The sequence below is a fragment of the Mesoplodon mirus genome, assembly GCF_964341445.2.
Source record: "Mesoplodon mirus genome assembly, contig: HAP1_SCAFFOLD_330, whole genome shotgun sequence".
NCBI lineage: Eukaryota > Metazoa > Chordata > Mammalia > Artiodactyla > Ziphiidae > Mesoplodon > Mesoplodon mirus.
The window spans coordinates 500,294-518,034 of NW_028295610.1; the positions used below are offsets into that span (position 1 = coordinate 500,294).

Genomic DNA, 17,741 nt, shown 5'->3' on the forward strand with positions numbered 1-17,741 from the left:
TGAACAGTGAATACATGGATGGAAAAGAAAGTGGAATTCTGAGGCTATCCAACAAACCAAATCATACGTTATTGTTTATAACACAACTTCAACCTAGAGAAAGCCTAAGTAAAAGCATGGGGATGTAAGGTCCCTTGCAGCCTGCCCACTCACCTTCCGCGTGGAGCAACACTCCAGGCTAGATTTTAGTGTCTGTGAGAGTGAAAAGCATGCTTAGCAGTGAGGTTAAGTAAAGGTCTATAACATGAATCTTGAGGAAAGAGTAAAATAACCAAGATTATTCTTTCAAGATAAAAACACTATAAAAGATTGAATCTAAAAAGACAAAGGCTGCAGAAGCAGCCAAAGAAAAAAAAATAGGTAAATTGGACTATATCAAAATTTAAAACTTTTATGCATCCAACTTTTGTACTATCAACAAAGTGAAAAGGCAGCTCTTGGAATGAAACAAAATATTTGCGAATTATATGTCTGACAAAGGGTTAATATCAAGAATATAAACAGAACTCCTACAACTCAACAACAAAACAAACAAACAACTCAATTTAAAAATGGGCAAAGGACTTGAATAGGAATTTCTTCCAAGAAAATATACAAATATCTAATAAGCGCATGAAGAGATGGCTTTACATCTCTAATATTAGGGAAATACAAATCAAAACCACAGTGAGACACCACTTCCCATTCGTCAGAATGGTTATTATCAAAAAAACGGAAAATAACTATTGGTGAAGATGCGGAGAAATCGGAACTCTTGTGCGCTGCTGGTGGGAATATAAAACAGTGCAACACTGTGGAAAGTAGTGTGGCAGTTCCTCAAAAAATTAAAAATAGGATTACTATCTGATCCAACAATTCCACTTTTGGATATATACCCAAAAGAATTGAAAGCAAGGATGTGAAAAGATATTTGCCCACCCACATTCATAGCAGTAGTATTCACAATAGCCAAAAGGAGGAAACAACCCAATTGTGCACCAACGCATGCATGGATAAAGAAAATGTGGTATACACCTAGCGTGAAGTATTATGCAACCTTAAAAAGGAAAGAAATTCTGACACATGCTACAACATGGATGAACCTTGAAGATAGTATGTGAAGTGAAATAAGCCAGTCACAAAAGGACAAATACTGTATATTACCTCACCTATACACGATACCTAGAAGAGTCAAATTCATAGAGACAGAAAGTAGAATGATAGTTGCCAGGGGCTGGGGGAAGGGAGGAAAGAGGAGTTATTGTTTAATGAGTACCGGGTTCCCATCTTACGAGATGAAAAAAGTCCTCGAAGTGGATAGTAGTGATGGTTGCACAACAGTGTGAATGCCACTGAAGTGTATACCTCTTTATAAAATGGTTAAAATGGTAAATTACATGTTATGTATATTTTACCACAATGTTTTCAAACATTTTTTAAAAACAAAGACTATAAAATCATGAAAGCATGTTAGCCCACATGCCAAGTGAGTTTCATGAGATGCCAGCCATACGGACTTAACGTATTTCTTCTTTACAATATCATCCCACTTCATTTGATAGACATGAGAACCTGTGATCCACCAGGGTGAACTCTGAGTGCACCTGCAATGGCAGGACTGGTCATAGGGACTGTGACTTAGGAAGGAAATCAATGGAAACATTAAAGAAAGCTTAGAAGGGCTGGTTGAACACAATGAGGTGAGCAGGAATACTGAAAACATTTCAGCCCAAAGGGATTTTAGTGAACCTGATGATTCTCGAACATTACTGGCAAGGCTACTTATAACAGACATCAAACTACTTATTATAACAGGGGAGATAAAAGTCAACTGGTACAGTTTGTGAGAATGAAGTCTTTAGACTACTAACAGGACAAAAGTGTAGACAGTAGGGACTGTTTATCAGACACTAAATGTAATACAGAGAGAAACTAAAGGATCTCATTCCAAAAACACATAAAATTGCCTCATGGATGCTGAAACAATCTTGCGGTTGGAGACAGCAATGATTTCACACATTTTACAATATTAGAAGGTCTGGCCCCCCTTCCTCTGGAAAAGTGAAGATGCTGATTTTTTTTTCATCCTCTCTGCTTCAGATGGATCTGAGAAACTCAGACGTGTTTGGCATGACGTGTACCACCATTAAATATGCTTAAAGGAGTTACAATATCAACGGATAATGAATAACGTAAAATTAACCATGAATAAAAGACAGACCAAATTTGATACTTCCACGAATTGAGAACTAAGAGCAAATTCACAGCAAGTAAGAGAAAGCTCCAACAAAGGAACCTGGAAAAAGCTCCAAAAGATTCAGTTATAACGTAAAAAAGAATTTTCAAGAAAACGTGTCAATTAAGCTTTTGGCAAGATTTAAGAGCAGAGGCAAAGCTCTCAAGTTCATGGTGGTGCTAGAGGATCCAATCCCCCTGCTGTGCCTGAGGTAGGCAGTGAGGGAAGAAGATAAAGACATGATGCTTCGTGGGAGCAGGAAGATACACAAAGAGCTGCCAATGAGCTCCATCAGCAAGTGGCCCCCCAGCCCACTGGCAGCACAATGGGAACCAGACACCTGCGCACAATGCCTGAAGCACACACCAGAAGGATGCTCTGCGTCCAGAGACATGCCAAGCTTCAGCGGCAAAGACCTCTCCAGGTGGGAAAAATGTAATTGACCTATGTGCTTTTCTTCTTTTCATTCCTCTTTTTATTGATGTCAGGTCACTGAATATTCATATCATAAAAGCTATGTTCCATTTCACAGAGATAGCCATTTCAGGGTTTGGGATTTAGACAAATGATCTACTTCACAACAACCATCCGTAAGACCCACATCACTTTACTTCTCAGTATTCAACCTTCCTAAATCCTCCCAGATGGCTACATTTTACCAAAAGACGTCTCTCCATTCACAGGAGCAGGGCTTCATGGGGGAGCAACTGTTCACACTTTCTGTGACTCGCCAACCACGTTTCTTGTGAGTAAAGGTCACCACGGCTTAATAACACTTTCTGTGTAGAATACGGAGAGGAACACAATTGCATTTTATAATCAGATCTACGTTTGTCCTTGTGACATAGCAACAGAGGAGAATAAAACATTCACTGACTGTCAAGCCTCGAAAGATGACTTTAAATCACCCAGCTTTATGTTTCAGTGGCCTTTCTTATTGAAACATAATCAACTCATATTTGATGAAACAGACACAAGACTATGGGAAGAACAACGATTCCAAATGTGGAGAAGGTCTGGACTTCTTACTGTTTGTTATTTCAGTAATTTAAGCATTTTGAGATTCAGGTCTATGAAACTCCTTTCTAACCCAAGTCAAGGACTTGGTCTCTCTCCAAAGTTTTTTAAAGAAAACACGGATTGAAAGTCAATGCACATCAGTCATGTGGGGGAAAGGCGGCTTTTGTAGTGAGATATGGATCTGAATCTCAGCCTTATCACTTATTAGTTACATGACCTGACATTAGTGTCGTTACCTCTCTGAGCCTCAATTTTCTGTCTGTAACATGGTGCTGATAATGCTTACTTCTGCTGCTTGCTGAGGATATTAAATGGGGTAATGAATCAACATTACCTGGCACAGAGCCAGGGACAGGGCCAATGTTTTAAAAATTGAAGGTAAAAAGAGGTTAGGACATTTCTGGCTTCTATATGTGCTGAGGAGAAGGAAGAAGGTGGGGAGAGAAGGAAAGAAAAGAAGGAGTATCACAGCACAATGCACTGATACCCCTAAGATACGTCACTATCCTAACATCCTTTCTAACAGAAACACAGAATAGAATCGAAGACCCATCTTATGCAGCCAACTCATAAAGCAGGTATAGGACTCCCACCATAACATCAGGAGTCCAACGGGTTCCACTGTAATTAACTTGGATTTGTACTCAGACCATTCAGATGTGAGGATAAAATCATTTCTTAAATAAACTAAAGGGAACTTAAAGCTATCCCTCTACCCCCAGTCTCTACTGCAAGGGCTAAAGAATTTCCATATTCGTCTCCCTTTCCCACTCACTTCAGACATGCCATGTCCCACCAAGATGCAGTTATCCTACTTCCCTCTCTTCCGTCTCTGTTTGGGTGAAAAAAAAATCATCCATTCCTGTATTGGTTCAGTCTTTTGGACCATTTCTAACCGATTTTCTTCATATCTCATCACAGAATGATAACTTTAGGCAAGGCTTGAAGAGTAAACTGCAGCCAGCTAGCAAATTCAAAACAAGCCCAAGGTCAGCAGCACACCAGTGAGACCAGGGTTCATTACTTAAACGTTAGAATCATTTCACATGAAAATGAAAAGGGGGGTTAATCAGTTAATGAATCTGGCACGGCAGCATCCAGAGCGGCAGGGGAGGACAAAACACTGAATGAGTTCAGAAACCAAGGAGACATTATAAACAAAGAGGGCCATTGCCTACATGTCCCTGCTTCTCTCCTTAAGATCTGAATGTCCTTTGAATCCTAACATTTAAGAGTGCAACCCTTTCCAGCTCTGGGAGGCTTGAATGCCTCTAGTGAAATGCCAGCATTAATGAGAGTCTAATATACCTTTCCACCTGCAGCACCTGTGCAGACAAATTGTACCAGGCTTCAGACAAGCTGAAAAGCCTCCGTGTGCTGTAGATGGAACAGCTGGTAGAGTCAGTGTTCATTTGCTGAATGGTTCCTGTAGTCCCAGCTTGAGCTGGATAGGAAACTCTACAAAGGTAGCTAACTCGGAGCTTCCACGCAAGAAACATCTGTCAACTAAACAACTTTGTGTGAGACGCCTGCCTTCTCGGCTGTGGCGAATGACGACAAAGACTGCCACCAGATAGACTGACAATGGTAGTCAACGCGTCCTTTCTGAAGTGACACAGCAAGACTCCATCGCCACTAGCTCCAGTTGTTAAACAACATCTGGCACAGAACCAGGGTCATTTACCCAACCCCCTCCTTGGAATAAAATGAACACTTGGTTATTCACAATGCATTTGGTCCCCTTCCATTGAGAGGTATTTTAGCTACCTATTTGTTCTATCTATTGAGTTTATTCTGCATCATTGTATCTACTCTACAAAGCCTGTAAGCACTATTATCCAAAAGAAAGATGAAAAACACCTTTTCAGGAACAGAGTGGTAGAAACCTTCAAACCACCCAACTAACTTCAAAGCATTATCTAACTCCCAGAATTACCCCAGTGGGTACAAGCACATACTATGGAGAGAGTGTATTTTTCAATAAAATATTCCCTTTGTGGGCTGAAACATGCCCTATCTTCTTATGAAATTATTAGTTCATTATTAAAATTCTTCAATTGAACTATTTCTTGAGATCTGTTCCTCTGCTGACTCATACCCACTATCACTGATCCTAATCCCACCCTGTACCAGAGATTCTCAGTAAAAGGAAACGAGAAGATTGTACATACACAAAGCCTACGTTCACACCTTCTCTCCAAAACTAATACACCAATAAAGCCAATAAACCAGTTGAAAATCAACAAAGAGAAAAAGAGATCCTTCCATGCTCCATGCCCACGTGATCTCACATTGTCCTACTTCTACTCTCAGCTTTGTCTTCCATTTCTAGATCTTTTCCTACCTTTTGGGAAAATCTGAACTTATCTTCTGAATGAGAAAACTAAATGCCTTTAGTGAATACTCACCCCTACATCTTCCTTCACTACACAAACTTCACCATGCATTTTCAAGGCAAGCACCTTATCTGAGCTCCCCCTGACTCTCCACAATGAGGGAAGGGGACTGTCCAAAATTTCCCATCAGAATGAAGTTGGATGCAAACAAAGAGCCATCCGAACTTTAAGGCTAGAATAGGTTGTTCTGAATTTCACTCTTTGAGGAAAAGCATTTCTTTAAAGGATGGTCCTTTAAAATGTTAATCTATTGCCAATGTGCTTCAGCATCACTTTAGGGAAAATCAAATGACACTCTGTTTCCTATAGACACTTTACAGTCTACAAGCTGAGGTGATCAACGCTTGATATTCAGTACAACATGGTGGCCCAAAAGCTAATAAGAAGCTTATTATGAATGACTTCACAGCCTAAGACAGTAGCCTACAATTCCTTCCCATTACTGGTTCTGTCCTCCAAGTCTAATGAGTATTCCTGCACATAACTTTACACTTTGAATTTTTATCATTACCAAGCCATCAGACATGGATTAGGAGCAAAGTCAAAGTAATAGGAAGTTATATCCCAATATTATTTTTGAGCAACTAACAGTTCTCACTTGAATGAAATGAATTTTATTTTACACCAAACTCAATGATATAGCTGTCGTCTGGAACTTCAGTGCTATACTCTACTTCCTGGAAGTTTAGCTCATTGGATTCCTGGATTTCAGCACAGAAACCCTGAGTTCCACTCTTCAGGCCTGCCATTGAGTTACTATGTAATCATGCCTAAGTCATTTTTTGATTTGTTTGCTTTTTCTCCATTGGTAAAATGGCAATAATCCAAATTCTCCAAGCCAGGGACCTCATTTTAGGATTTATTTTTAAGCTATGTTTCTAGAAGCCCTAAAATTCTGCATAGTTGTTTCAGGTGTTACATACAAATAATTTAGTCCAAATTTTTTATTTTTAGTGTATATTTTAACACTGTGGGAATATTCTAGGAGTCACTGACTCACAAGTGATATATATTAGGTTTTAACACATTTTGGTGAACCCCCTTGCAAGGCATGTCTGGTTAACTCATTCTTGTCTGCAAATCTCAGTGTAAGACTCCTACCAAATGTGTGTATATAAATGACCTTACTTTAAATATGTTATTGATTAGTAAGTGTGTAGATTGGCCCTGGTCATTTTTTTAAAACAGCAGTACCTGGTTTGCTCTCATTTCTAAAGATGTGTAATCAAGTCCTCATGTCTGTGAAAGCCTTTGTCAAAGCCTACATGCTAAACCAGTCCATATGGGGCATGTGCAGTACCTAGTCTTATCATGCAACCTTTGGGCAATGAGGCAAGATGGTGCTAGTGGTATAGTGAGAAACTGCTAGAGCCAGGTTACAAGGGCTGCTTGATTAATGGCAGATTTTGCAATCATGTTGGGGAATCATGCTGGATTTTCAGGGTGACAAACAGTTTTCAGGATCATAAAGGGTTAGATGAGACACCATTCTGGGTTTCATGCAACTGGATAGGACCTCAGAGAATGGAAAATCCATGTTCCTTGAACATCGCACAGACTGGCCTATTGGTACAATTGGCTAAGTACATATCATCTAAGTTTATCACGGTAAACTGTCCCTTCTCTAAGATTTATATAATAAGAGAATTCCGTTTTCCCCTATCAGTAACCCACTTCTACAATAACATGCCCCTCCAATTTCTATACCATGTAAAATTCAGACTCATCTACCTGGAACCCAGTCTTATCACATAATAGTCAATTACTCAATAACTAATTTCTAACAGATAATGTTTTAATATTACTTAGTTATAAATCTTTTAGTACTTATTAGAAGTTTTGTGTGCTTCTTCCCTGACTTTGATGCTTATGATAAGAAATACAAGGGCTGGGCCTCCCTAGTGGCACAGTGGTTGAGAGTCCGCCTGCCGATGCAGGGGATACGGGTTCGTGCCCCGGTCTGGGATGATCCCATATGCCGCGGAGTGGCTGGGCCCGTGAGCCATGGCCGCTGGGCCTGCGCATCCGGAGCCTGTGCACCGCAACGGGGGAGGCCACAACAGTGAGAGGCCCGCATACCGCAAAAAAAAAAAAAAAAGAAATACAAGGGCTTCCCTGGTGGCGCAGTGGTTGAGAGTCCGCCTGCCGATGCAGGGGATGCGCACTTGTGCCCCGGTCTGCGAAGATCCCACATGCCGCAGAGCGGCTATGCCCGTGAGCCATGGCTGCTGAGCCTGCGCGTCCGGAGCCTGTGCTCCACAAAGGGAGAGGCCACAGCAGTGAGAGGCCCGCGTACCGCAAAATATAAAAATGAAAAAAAAAAAATACAAGCAGTAGTTAGGCATTGTTGGTGATGCAATTTTGAAATGGGATTTCTTACTATACCTCCCATGGGTTTCTGGGTAAATAATAACTGCAGAGTGTCCTGAGAGCACACAGCAGTCCATTACCATTTTCAGCTACCTGCCTGTCACATCAGTATTTTCATAATATAGTTTATACTATGGAGTTCTAGAGAAAATTATATTTGTAAAAGGAATCAATCACTGGGGGGGAAAAAGTTTGAAAGCTGCTATTTTGACGATACAACCGCTGGCATCATTTGTAAATCAACCTGATAGATAAAACCAAAACATCCAACGTGTATTCCATGTTGTATTTTGTCTGAGTTATGAGTAGGCATACCCACTGAGAGGGAGACTGCTTACTTCAGCCCAACTCAAAACACAGATGGAACAGCTCTCCAAAATCAATTATGCAGTCAATGCATGAAAATAGAAAAAGTAAGTTTTGTGGGGAGACAGAAAATTTGGGTTTCATCTGAATCAGAAAGAATACACAGAGGTCTCATGATGATACTATCATGTCACTGATATTTATTATAAATATTGGATGCCTCTGGCCTGGTTGTATATTTATGATAAGGAATTAAACCAGTTGTTAAACGCCGAGCTGTGATTACACATGGGTTCTGGTCAGATTCAATCTTTTCTTTTCTTTTCTTTTTTAACATCTTTATTGGGTTATACTTACTTTAAAATGGTGTGTTAGTTCATGCTTTATTAAAAAGTGAATCAGCTATATATATACATATATCACCATATCTCCTCCCTCTTGTGTCTCCCTCCCACTCTCCCTATCCCACCCCTCTAGGTGGTAACAAAGCACCGAGCTGATCTCCCTGTGCTATGCGGCCGCTTCCCACTAGCTATCTATTTCACATTTGGTAGTGTATATATGTCCATGCCTCTCTCTCACTTCATCCCAGCTTACCCTTCCCACTCCCCGTGTCCTCAAGTCCATTCTCCACATCTGTGTCTTTATTCCTATCCTGCCCCTAGGTTCTTCAGAACCTTTTTTTTTTTAGATACCATATATACGTGTTAGCATAGGGTATTTATTTTTCTCTTTCAGACTTACTTCACGCTGTATAGCAGTCTCTAGCTCCATTCACCTCACTACAAATAACTCAATTTTGTTTCTTTTTATGGCTGAGTAATATTCCATTGTATATATGTGCCACATCTTCTTTATCCATTCATCTATCGATGGACACATAGATTGCTTCCATACCCTGGCTGTTGTAAATAGAGTTGCAATGAACATTGTGGCACATGACTCTTTTTGAATTATGGTTTTCTCAGGGTATATGCCCAGTAGTGGGATTGCTGAGTCGTATGGTAGCTCTATTTTTAGTTTTTTAAGGAACCTCCATACTGACCTCCATAGTGGCTGTATCAATTTACATTCCCAACAACAGTGCAAGAGGCTTCCCTTTTCTCCACAGCCTCTGCAGCATTTACGGTTTGTAGATTTTTTGATGATGGCCATCCTGAGTGGTGTGAGGTGATACCTCATTGTAGCTTTGATTTGCATTTCTCTAATGATTAGTGATGTTGAGCATTCTTTCATGTGTTTCTGGGCAATCTCTATATCTTCTTTGGAGAAATGTCTATTTAGGCCTTCTGCCCATTTTTGGATTGGGTTCTTTGTTTTTTTGATATTGAGTTGCATGAGATGTTTGTGAATTTTGGAGATTGATCCTTTGTCAGTTGCTTCGTTTGCAAATATTTTCTCCCATTCTGAGGGTGGTCTTTTCATCTTGTTTAGGGTTTCTTTTGATGTGCAAAAGCTTTTACGTTTCATTAGGTCCCATTTGTTTATTTTTATTTCCATTTCTCTAGGAGGTGGGTCAAAAAGGATCTTGCTGTGATTTATGTCATAGGCTGTTCTGCCTATGTTTTCCTTGAAGAGTTTTATAGTGTCTGGCTGTATATTTAGGTCATTAATCCATTTTGACTTTCTTTTTCGTATGGTGTTAGGGACTGTTCTAATTTCATTCTTTAACATGTAGCTGTCCAGTTTTCTCAGCACCACTTATAGAAGAGGCTCTCTTTTTTCCATTGTGTATTCTTGCCTCCTTTCTCAAAAATAAGGTGACCATATGTGCGTGGCTTTATCTCCGGGCTTTCTGTCCTGTTCCACTGATCTATATTTCTGTTTTTGTGCCAGTACCATACTGTCTTGATTACTGTAGCTTTGTAGTATAGTATGAAGTCTGGGAGCCTGATTCCTCCAGCTCGTTTTTCTTTCTCAACATTGCTTTGGCTATTCAGGGTCTTTTGTGTTTCCATACAAATTGTGAAAATGTTTGTTCTAGTTCTGTGAAAAATGCCATTGCTAGTTTGATGGGAATTGCACTGAATCTGTAGATTGCTTTGGGTCGTATAGTCATTTTCACAATGTTGATTCTTCCAATCCAAGAACATGGTATTCCTCTCCATCTATTTGAATCATCTTTCATTCCTTTCATCAGTGTCTTACACTTTTCTGCATACAGGTCTTTTGTCTCCTTAGGTAGGTTTATTCCTAGGTATTTTATTCTTTTTGTTGCCATGGTAAATGGGAGTGTTTCCTTCATTGCTCTTTCAGATTTTTCATCATTAGTGTACAGGAATGCAAGAGGTTTCTGCCCATTTTGTATCCTGCTACTTTACCAAATTCGTTGATTAGCTCTAGTAGTTTTCTGGTAGCATCTTTAGGATTCTCTATGTAAAGTAGCATGTCATCTGCAAACAGTGACAGCTTTACTTCTTTTCCAATTTGGATTCCTTTTATTTCTTTTTCTCCTCTGATTGCTGCGGCTAAAACTTCCAAAACTATGTTGAATAATAGTGGTGAGAGTGGACAACCTTGTCTTGTTCCTGATCTTAGAGGAAAGGGTTTCAGTTTCTCACCATTGAGAACAATGTTAGCTATGGGTTTGTCATACATGGCCTTTATTATACTGAGGTAAGTTCCCTCTATGCCTAGTTTCTGGATGCTTTTTATCATAAATGGGTGTTGAATTTTGTCAAAAGCTTTTTCTGCATCTCTTGAGATGATCATATTGTTTTGCTCCTTCAATTTGTTAATATGATTTATCACAATGATTGATTTGTGTATATTGAAGAATCCTTGCATCCTGGGATAAACCCCACTTGATCGTGGTGTATGATCCTTTTAATGTGCTGCTGGATTCTGTTTGCTAGTATTTTGTTGAGGATTTTTTCATCTCTGTTCATCAATGATATTGGCCTGTAGTTTTCTATCAATGTGACATATTTTTCTGGTTTTGGTATCAGGGTGATGGTGGCCTTGTAGAATGAGTTTGGGAGTGTTGCTCCTTCTGCTACATTTTGGAAGAGTTTGAGAAGGAGACGTGTTAGCTCTTCTCTAAATGTTTGACAGAAGTTGCCTGTGAAGCCGTCTGGTCCTGGGCTTTTGTTTCTTGGAAGATTTTTAATCACAGTCTCAATTTCAGCACTTGTGATTGGTCTGTTTATATTTTCTATTCCTTCCTGGTTCGGTCTCGGAAGGTTATGCTTTTCTAATAATTTGTCCATTTCTTCCAGGTTGTCCATTTTATTGGCATAGAGTTGCTTGTAGTCATCTCTCACGATCCTTTGTATTTCTGCAGTGTCAGTTGTTACTTCTTCTTCATTTCTAACTGTTGATTTGCATCTTCTCCCTTTTTTTCCTGATGAGTCTGACTAATGGTTTATCAATTTGGCTTCTCTTCTCAAAGAACCAGCTTATAGTTTTATTGATCTTTGCTACTGTTTCCTTCATTTCTTTTTTGTTTATTTCTGATGTGATCTTAATGATTTCTTTCCTTTTGCTAACTTTGGGGCTTTTTTGTTTTTCTTTCTCTAATTGCTTTAGGTGTAAGGTTAGGTTGTTTATTTGAGATTTTTCCTGTTTCTTGAGGTAGGATTGTATCGCTATAAACTTCCCTCTTAGAACTGCAGTTGCTGCATCCCATAGGTTTTGGGTCATCATGTTTTCATTTCACATAACTGATGTGTCTTAGATGCTTAACATGAAAACAAATATTCTAAAATCAGCAGTGTCCTTTTGCTTTTTGTATCACTTCTATATTATATCATTATTTAAACAATACTGTAGCCAATTAATGTGCATAGGGAAAAATGAATCGACCATAAAGAAAGCTTAAGTTTTTCTATTATTTAATATCTTTTCATAGAAGGCAACTTGACAACTGTTTTCTCTCAAGAAAATGACTTCCTATGGGTTCTCCCAGAATCAAACCCAGTCATAAACATTCCAGTTCAAATAGTTAATATGAGAAATGGAAGAAACTCCAATAGGAAAGTGAGATAGGGAAGAGAAGGCAAGCATTAAATACTGTGTTATAGCCAGGTAATAGTGTGGAAAAGTGGAGGTAATCCACAGACAAACTCTGGGAAACACAAGCTTCCAACTTGAAGGGCCAGGGAGCTGGGGCATTTAGATGCCCACTCCCATCAGTCCTTGGTTGAGGACTGCTGCTGGGAAGCTATTAATTCCCCTCACTTCCTTCCTGCCATCTACACAGGCAGAGCAGACTTCAACAGCTTCAGAAGTTCCTGGGCTGGAAAATGCCAAATAATGGCAATTGAAAGTTTGCCACATGCACAAAATGGTAGGGTCTAAGAAATATAGGAGGGACATTGAACAAATTGCCAATAGCAGGCAACTGGCAAATGCAAATTCAGAGGGCTTCACAAGTCATCTTAGCAATTAGAATAGATAATAAGAAACCTCTCTCAACAAGAGCCTGAGATGCACTATTCTTATCATTTGAATAATGAGTGCTGGTTTCCATTTATTAAACAGTTCTTATGTGCCAGGTACTGTACCAATGGCCCAACGTCCATGATCTCATTTAATGCCCACAACAATCTTATTAGTACATCACCAGTTTATAGATGAGGAAGCTGGACTCAGGGGCATTAAGTAATTTACTCAAGTAACAGACACCAGCCCAGGTCTCTCAGTTGCCAAAATATTTTCTCTTTCTGCCTCCCACTGTTTTCAGCGTCCCTAGATGGACAGATATATTTTCTTTAGCTTGAGTATGTCATTAGCTCTGGAAATTCTATCTAAAAAACGTCACAGTCCTCCCCTTTCAGAGAAAGACCTGTGTCTTCATATCTTGGAAATTCCAGCCTGTGTACCAAACATGGAGAGACTTCCCACCTGGTGCCCCTGTCATCTCTGCCGCGTGGACTTTTACGAGAGGCTCTCATTTGGTGCTCTGCACCTGCCCCATGGTGGTTAGCACTTTCAAAGGGCTGCAGGCTCCAGGAATCACAAAACCATCTCTGCTTCTATGTCCTTTCCCACCTGATTTCCATTTGCTCTGCCTGGTCATGATGGGAAGTTTCTTTTTTTGTAGCATCATTCCAGTCTGACTTTTCTTTCACCTCTTCACATTCCACATTCCATCAAGTGGCAATTTTATTCTACGATCACCAGTTAGAACTTTAAAATAGATTTTCAAAGAATATCTGACTGTTAGAACTTCAAATAGCTCAAATATAACCATTTTCTTCAATAAACCTAAATTCTAATCTCTTTTAAATAGTATTTTGAGCAAAATAATAATTCATGCTCACTTGTATTAGTCCCTTTTCACTCCTGAGTCTCCAAGTCATTCTTAAAACCTTCAAACTTTAAGTCCTCTAATGCTATCACAGCACACTTTTAATTACTGGTATCAAAAGAAAGGGACTATCATAGGGGAAAAGCCTTCTATGTTATTTTACCAGCTTAATTTCTACACAAAAGCTTTCAAGTAATCAACAAAAAGAAGAAATGCGAATCCAAATAAGCCACAAACTGGGAAGACAGTCCAAGAATGAACAATGAAGGTCAAATCCAAGTACAACAAACCCCATGGAGAATACTGATGTTTTGCTGCAGTGACATTTCATGGTTAATTGGTGGTTTGTTAAAGATTACATTTTCAAGATCAAAAAGAATAATGACAAAACACACTCAGAAATGGAAAGCAAGGGCTCTAGAAACAGTAGCTGTTTGGAAATTATAAATGGTACTAAATGACTAATGAGGAAGATAGAGAGCTTACCAATTCTCAGGGAATTTTGTAACTTTCAAACCACAGACTGTTGTGGGCAGGATTTGATCAAAGGTCTCTAGAGTACACTTTCATCCTCATGAGGTTGGGGTCAGGAAGAGGAGAAGGTAAAGAGGACCAGGAGCTATAAGGCTGTGACTTGGAAAGGCCTTTTGCAGTCATCTACTTCCAGCATCCTGCCCCAGAATTCCTCAAATTCCATGTTTTCCCATAAGCTGTTATTTCCATCCAGGTGTTACATGTACCAGACCCCTTTTCTACAGCAATGGCCCTTTCAGGTCTTGAGGGAATTTAAAATCATACAAAGAAAAATCTGCCTTGCAGAATCTTAGGAGATTTCACTGATTTCACATTGCTCTTAATGGAACGAAGGCATGGCATCATCTGCCTAGCCTCATATAAAAAAGGAGGAAAAAACCAAAAAACATTCATTGCCCCATTGAATCTGGTGCCCTACATAGTCCCATGTGTGACACTGGTCCCACACAGAAAAATTTGAGCTTACTGTCCACGCTCATGCTCAGTTAAACCCACCCTATACACAGTCACCTAAGTGGCTTTTCTAGGACACAGTCTGATGGAGGCACTCCTCTGCCTTCACCTTCAATGAATCCCCATTGATTACAGAACAAAGTCTAAATGACAGAGCCATGGCTCTCGTTCCAGCCATATCTCCTATCAACCCCCTTTCTCAGAGTTCATGTCCCAGCCATGCTGAAGAACATACAATATCCTCTTTATCTTAAGGATTTTGTACAGAGTGGTCCCTCTGCCTGAAACTTCCTTCCTTCCTTCCATCTTTGCCTGGGAAGGTCCTGGAAAATTGCTACTCACCCTGCTGATCTCCACTATCACTTCGTTCAAGAAGTCCCTCTGGGTCTCCCATTCCCTACCTCCACAACTGGACTTAGTTAAATTTACCCTCCTGTTTACACCCACAAACACCTACTTCCTCTATCAAATGACTTATTTCCTATGTTGTAATTACCTATTTCTTTATCAGTCTCTCTGACTGAACTATACACTCCTTAAAGACCGAGAAGTTGTTTCCTTCACTATCGTATCACAAAACCTAACAGACTAACTGACACATGATAGTAACTCAGTAAATACGTGTTGGATGAATGAATGAATGAATGAACGAATGAACAACACACTAACCAGCTGTATGAGCTCAATCTCTAGTCCATCCCTCTGTCCCTTACCTGCAACCTAAAACAATCCCAGTACTTCTGGTTGACTTCCTTGGTCCTGGAGCATTTGTGAAATTGCAACATCATTCCCATCCCAGACAACACCACTTCCAATAATTTGTTGTCCTTGTCTATAGTAACACCAGTTACCTAAATTTGGCCCATCTACTCCAACCACATCCCAAATCCTCTGAGCCAGGAGCAGCAGCTTCCTTTCACAATGCTAGGACCCACCACAAAACAGATGATAATCCCTTTGCACATTTCAAGGAGCAGCACCAAGGGAACAGTACCTGGGACAGGCCATTGACAGCTCAGAATATCCAGGGCATTTCTAGAACCTCGGCACTGCTCTCGCTCTAGGAATGAAGGTCCAAAAAGCATGTCAGAGAATGTTCATAATTGTAAACAAGCTCCACCTTTGAAACACAATCTACATAGAACCAAATATACAAGCCTGCACAATGGATGAAGCCAACGTCGCCTCCATGATTGCCCTTCTGACAACCTTATTGTCTCCGCAACCATAAAAGGTGAACTTCAAACTCACGACCTTGCCTTGTCACCAGAAACATCCAAGCTTGGATCAGTCTTTCCAAGACCAGATATTTGCTCTGTGAGCTACTAGAGACTTGTCACATACACCCAGGTAGAACAGGATTATTTCTATCTACCTGGGGACCTGGAGTCTTTCACATTGCTCCTGTTAAAACTCTCAGAGCACCAAAACTTTACCTACAAAGGGTTCAAGCTATGACACTCCCAATTTTCACAAACCTCCTCAGCTCTTGTGAGTCATATGCAGCCAATTCCAGGAATTGGAAACATGGTTGTGAGGATGAAACTGACTTTGGGGCTCCCCTTGGATATGGTCTTCCAGACTTACCAAAAGGCCATTAAGAGGAAGGTTTACCCCACCTCAGGGAAACCCGAGGCAGTACTTGCAGTCAAGGGCTGGCCATGGCTTCTGAGCTACATCCAAAAAGAATTTCATACTGTACCTGGATCTGCTGGAGCCATTTCTGACTGTCCGAGAGCCAGCATGTACCGTTCCTGAACTGCCTCCATTGTGGATGATCAGTAGGGCTGTCAGATTTACTAAATAAAAATACAGGATACCCAGTTAAACTTGAACTTCACATGAATAGTAAGTCATCACTTTTAGTTTAAGTAGATCCTATGTACTATTTGGGGCATACTTATCTTAAAAATGTACTCGTTGTTTTTCTGACATTCATATTTAACTGAAGAGCCTCTATTTTATCTGTCAACCCTACTCAGCAGAAACGATGGAGGCTTATAGAGATCCAAGAGATGCCTCAGAGCATCCTCAGCTTTTATTTCTATGTCCTGGACAGTGAGCCCGAGCTTCCCACTCCCCTTAATTGCCTGTAATGGCGTATATTCTCCATTTTAGAGTCTTTTCTACTTGTCATTGTAATTATCTTCCTTATTTTAAAGAGATGTATATTTTTTTCCAAAGTTAATACCTCATCCAAAAGTATTTGGAAGTTCATTCGACAAGGGAAAAACAACATGATTCTGACAAGCGAAGGAAGCCGCCTGGTGCTTAGTAAAGAAGTATTAGGGAGATTGAAAAAGCCAAACTTAATAAGCAAATCTCTCCAAGGGTATTTTCAGAGCTTGATACCCTCCCACACCCTGAAAATATTATTACATCAAGAAGGTAGAACCTGCTAACCAAATGTAAGGCTCCCATATGATTCTATCAAACTGAGGATGCTTCTTTAGTAAGCAGTGAGCCCACTTGCTGCCCCAGGGACCTTGGCAGTTGAAACACAGAGCTCTTCCCTTTGGGATGGAAACAGCAAGTTTTCCTGTGGTCTTCGCACTGGCCCCAAAAATACTACAGTCTCAATACTTGTCAAATTTAAGTATTTTTCTGCATATCTTCATTTTTCTGTTACTATTTGGACTACATCCTAGGCTTGACATTACATAAATTGCATTCAAGAAGCTATTTTTAAAAGTTGGTAGGAAATCAAAAATCTATAGCTTGCAGTCCCTGGCTTACTTTCATCCAGGTGCATAAGGGTTTTCAAAAGTACTCAGGTTAGTTACCCCGTATCACAGTCCCACGCTTGTGTCACAGATATGAAAATGGAACATGATATTTAAGGTTTTAGTTGCCAAATCATCAAGCCTCCCAGACAGAGGCAATAGAGCAAAATGATTACAGAGGCATGGATTTTGATTTGCTCCAGTGTCTTGAGCAAGTCACTTGGCCTCTGTATTTATTTGTACTTATCTGCACTTATCTGTCACTTGGGGGTCATAATTGTACCTGGTCCATGGGTATGTTGTACAAATTAACTGTAAAGTAGTTAGAAGATACCGACACAGAGTAAGCACTCCACAGACATTGGCTATTAGCTACTGGAAATATTTCTCCATGAAACAGATGACTTTATCAGTGGATGACTCGGTGGGAGACAGTGAATCACAGAATCACAGCATGTTGAAAGTGACCTAGT

The 17,741-nt window shown here is 40.0% G+C and overlaps 2 protein-coding genes across 8 annotated transcripts in view; one reads left to right on the forward strand and one right to left on the reverse strand.

Annotated features, from left to right (window-relative positions):
• The window catches only part of LOC309797347 (protein FAM170A-like), a gene marked incomplete at both ends in the record, with an annotated part of 518,827 nt that overhangs the window by 447,461 nt on the left and 53,625 nt on the right, over positions 1–17,741 (forward strand). The window lies entirely within an intron of this gene.
• LOC309797350 (uncharacterized protein) overlaps positions 1–17,741 on the reverse strand; it is a 76,893-nt gene that overhangs the window by 35,551 nt on the left and 23,601 nt on the right. For 3 of the 7 annotated variants that reach the window (XM_082645938.1, XM_082645940.1, XM_082645937.1), the window contains exon 5: positions 16,248–16,344. The exons of 3 other annotated variants lie outside the window; for them this stretch is intronic. In XM_082645938.1, the coding sequence (XP_082502064.1) occupies positions 16,248–16,344 (97 nt within the window). Of the gene's footprint in view, positions 1–15,436; positions 15,606–16,247; positions 16,345–17,741 lie in introns of those variants that run through there. One more of the 7 variants, XM_082645939.1, reaches the window with a different exon arrangement.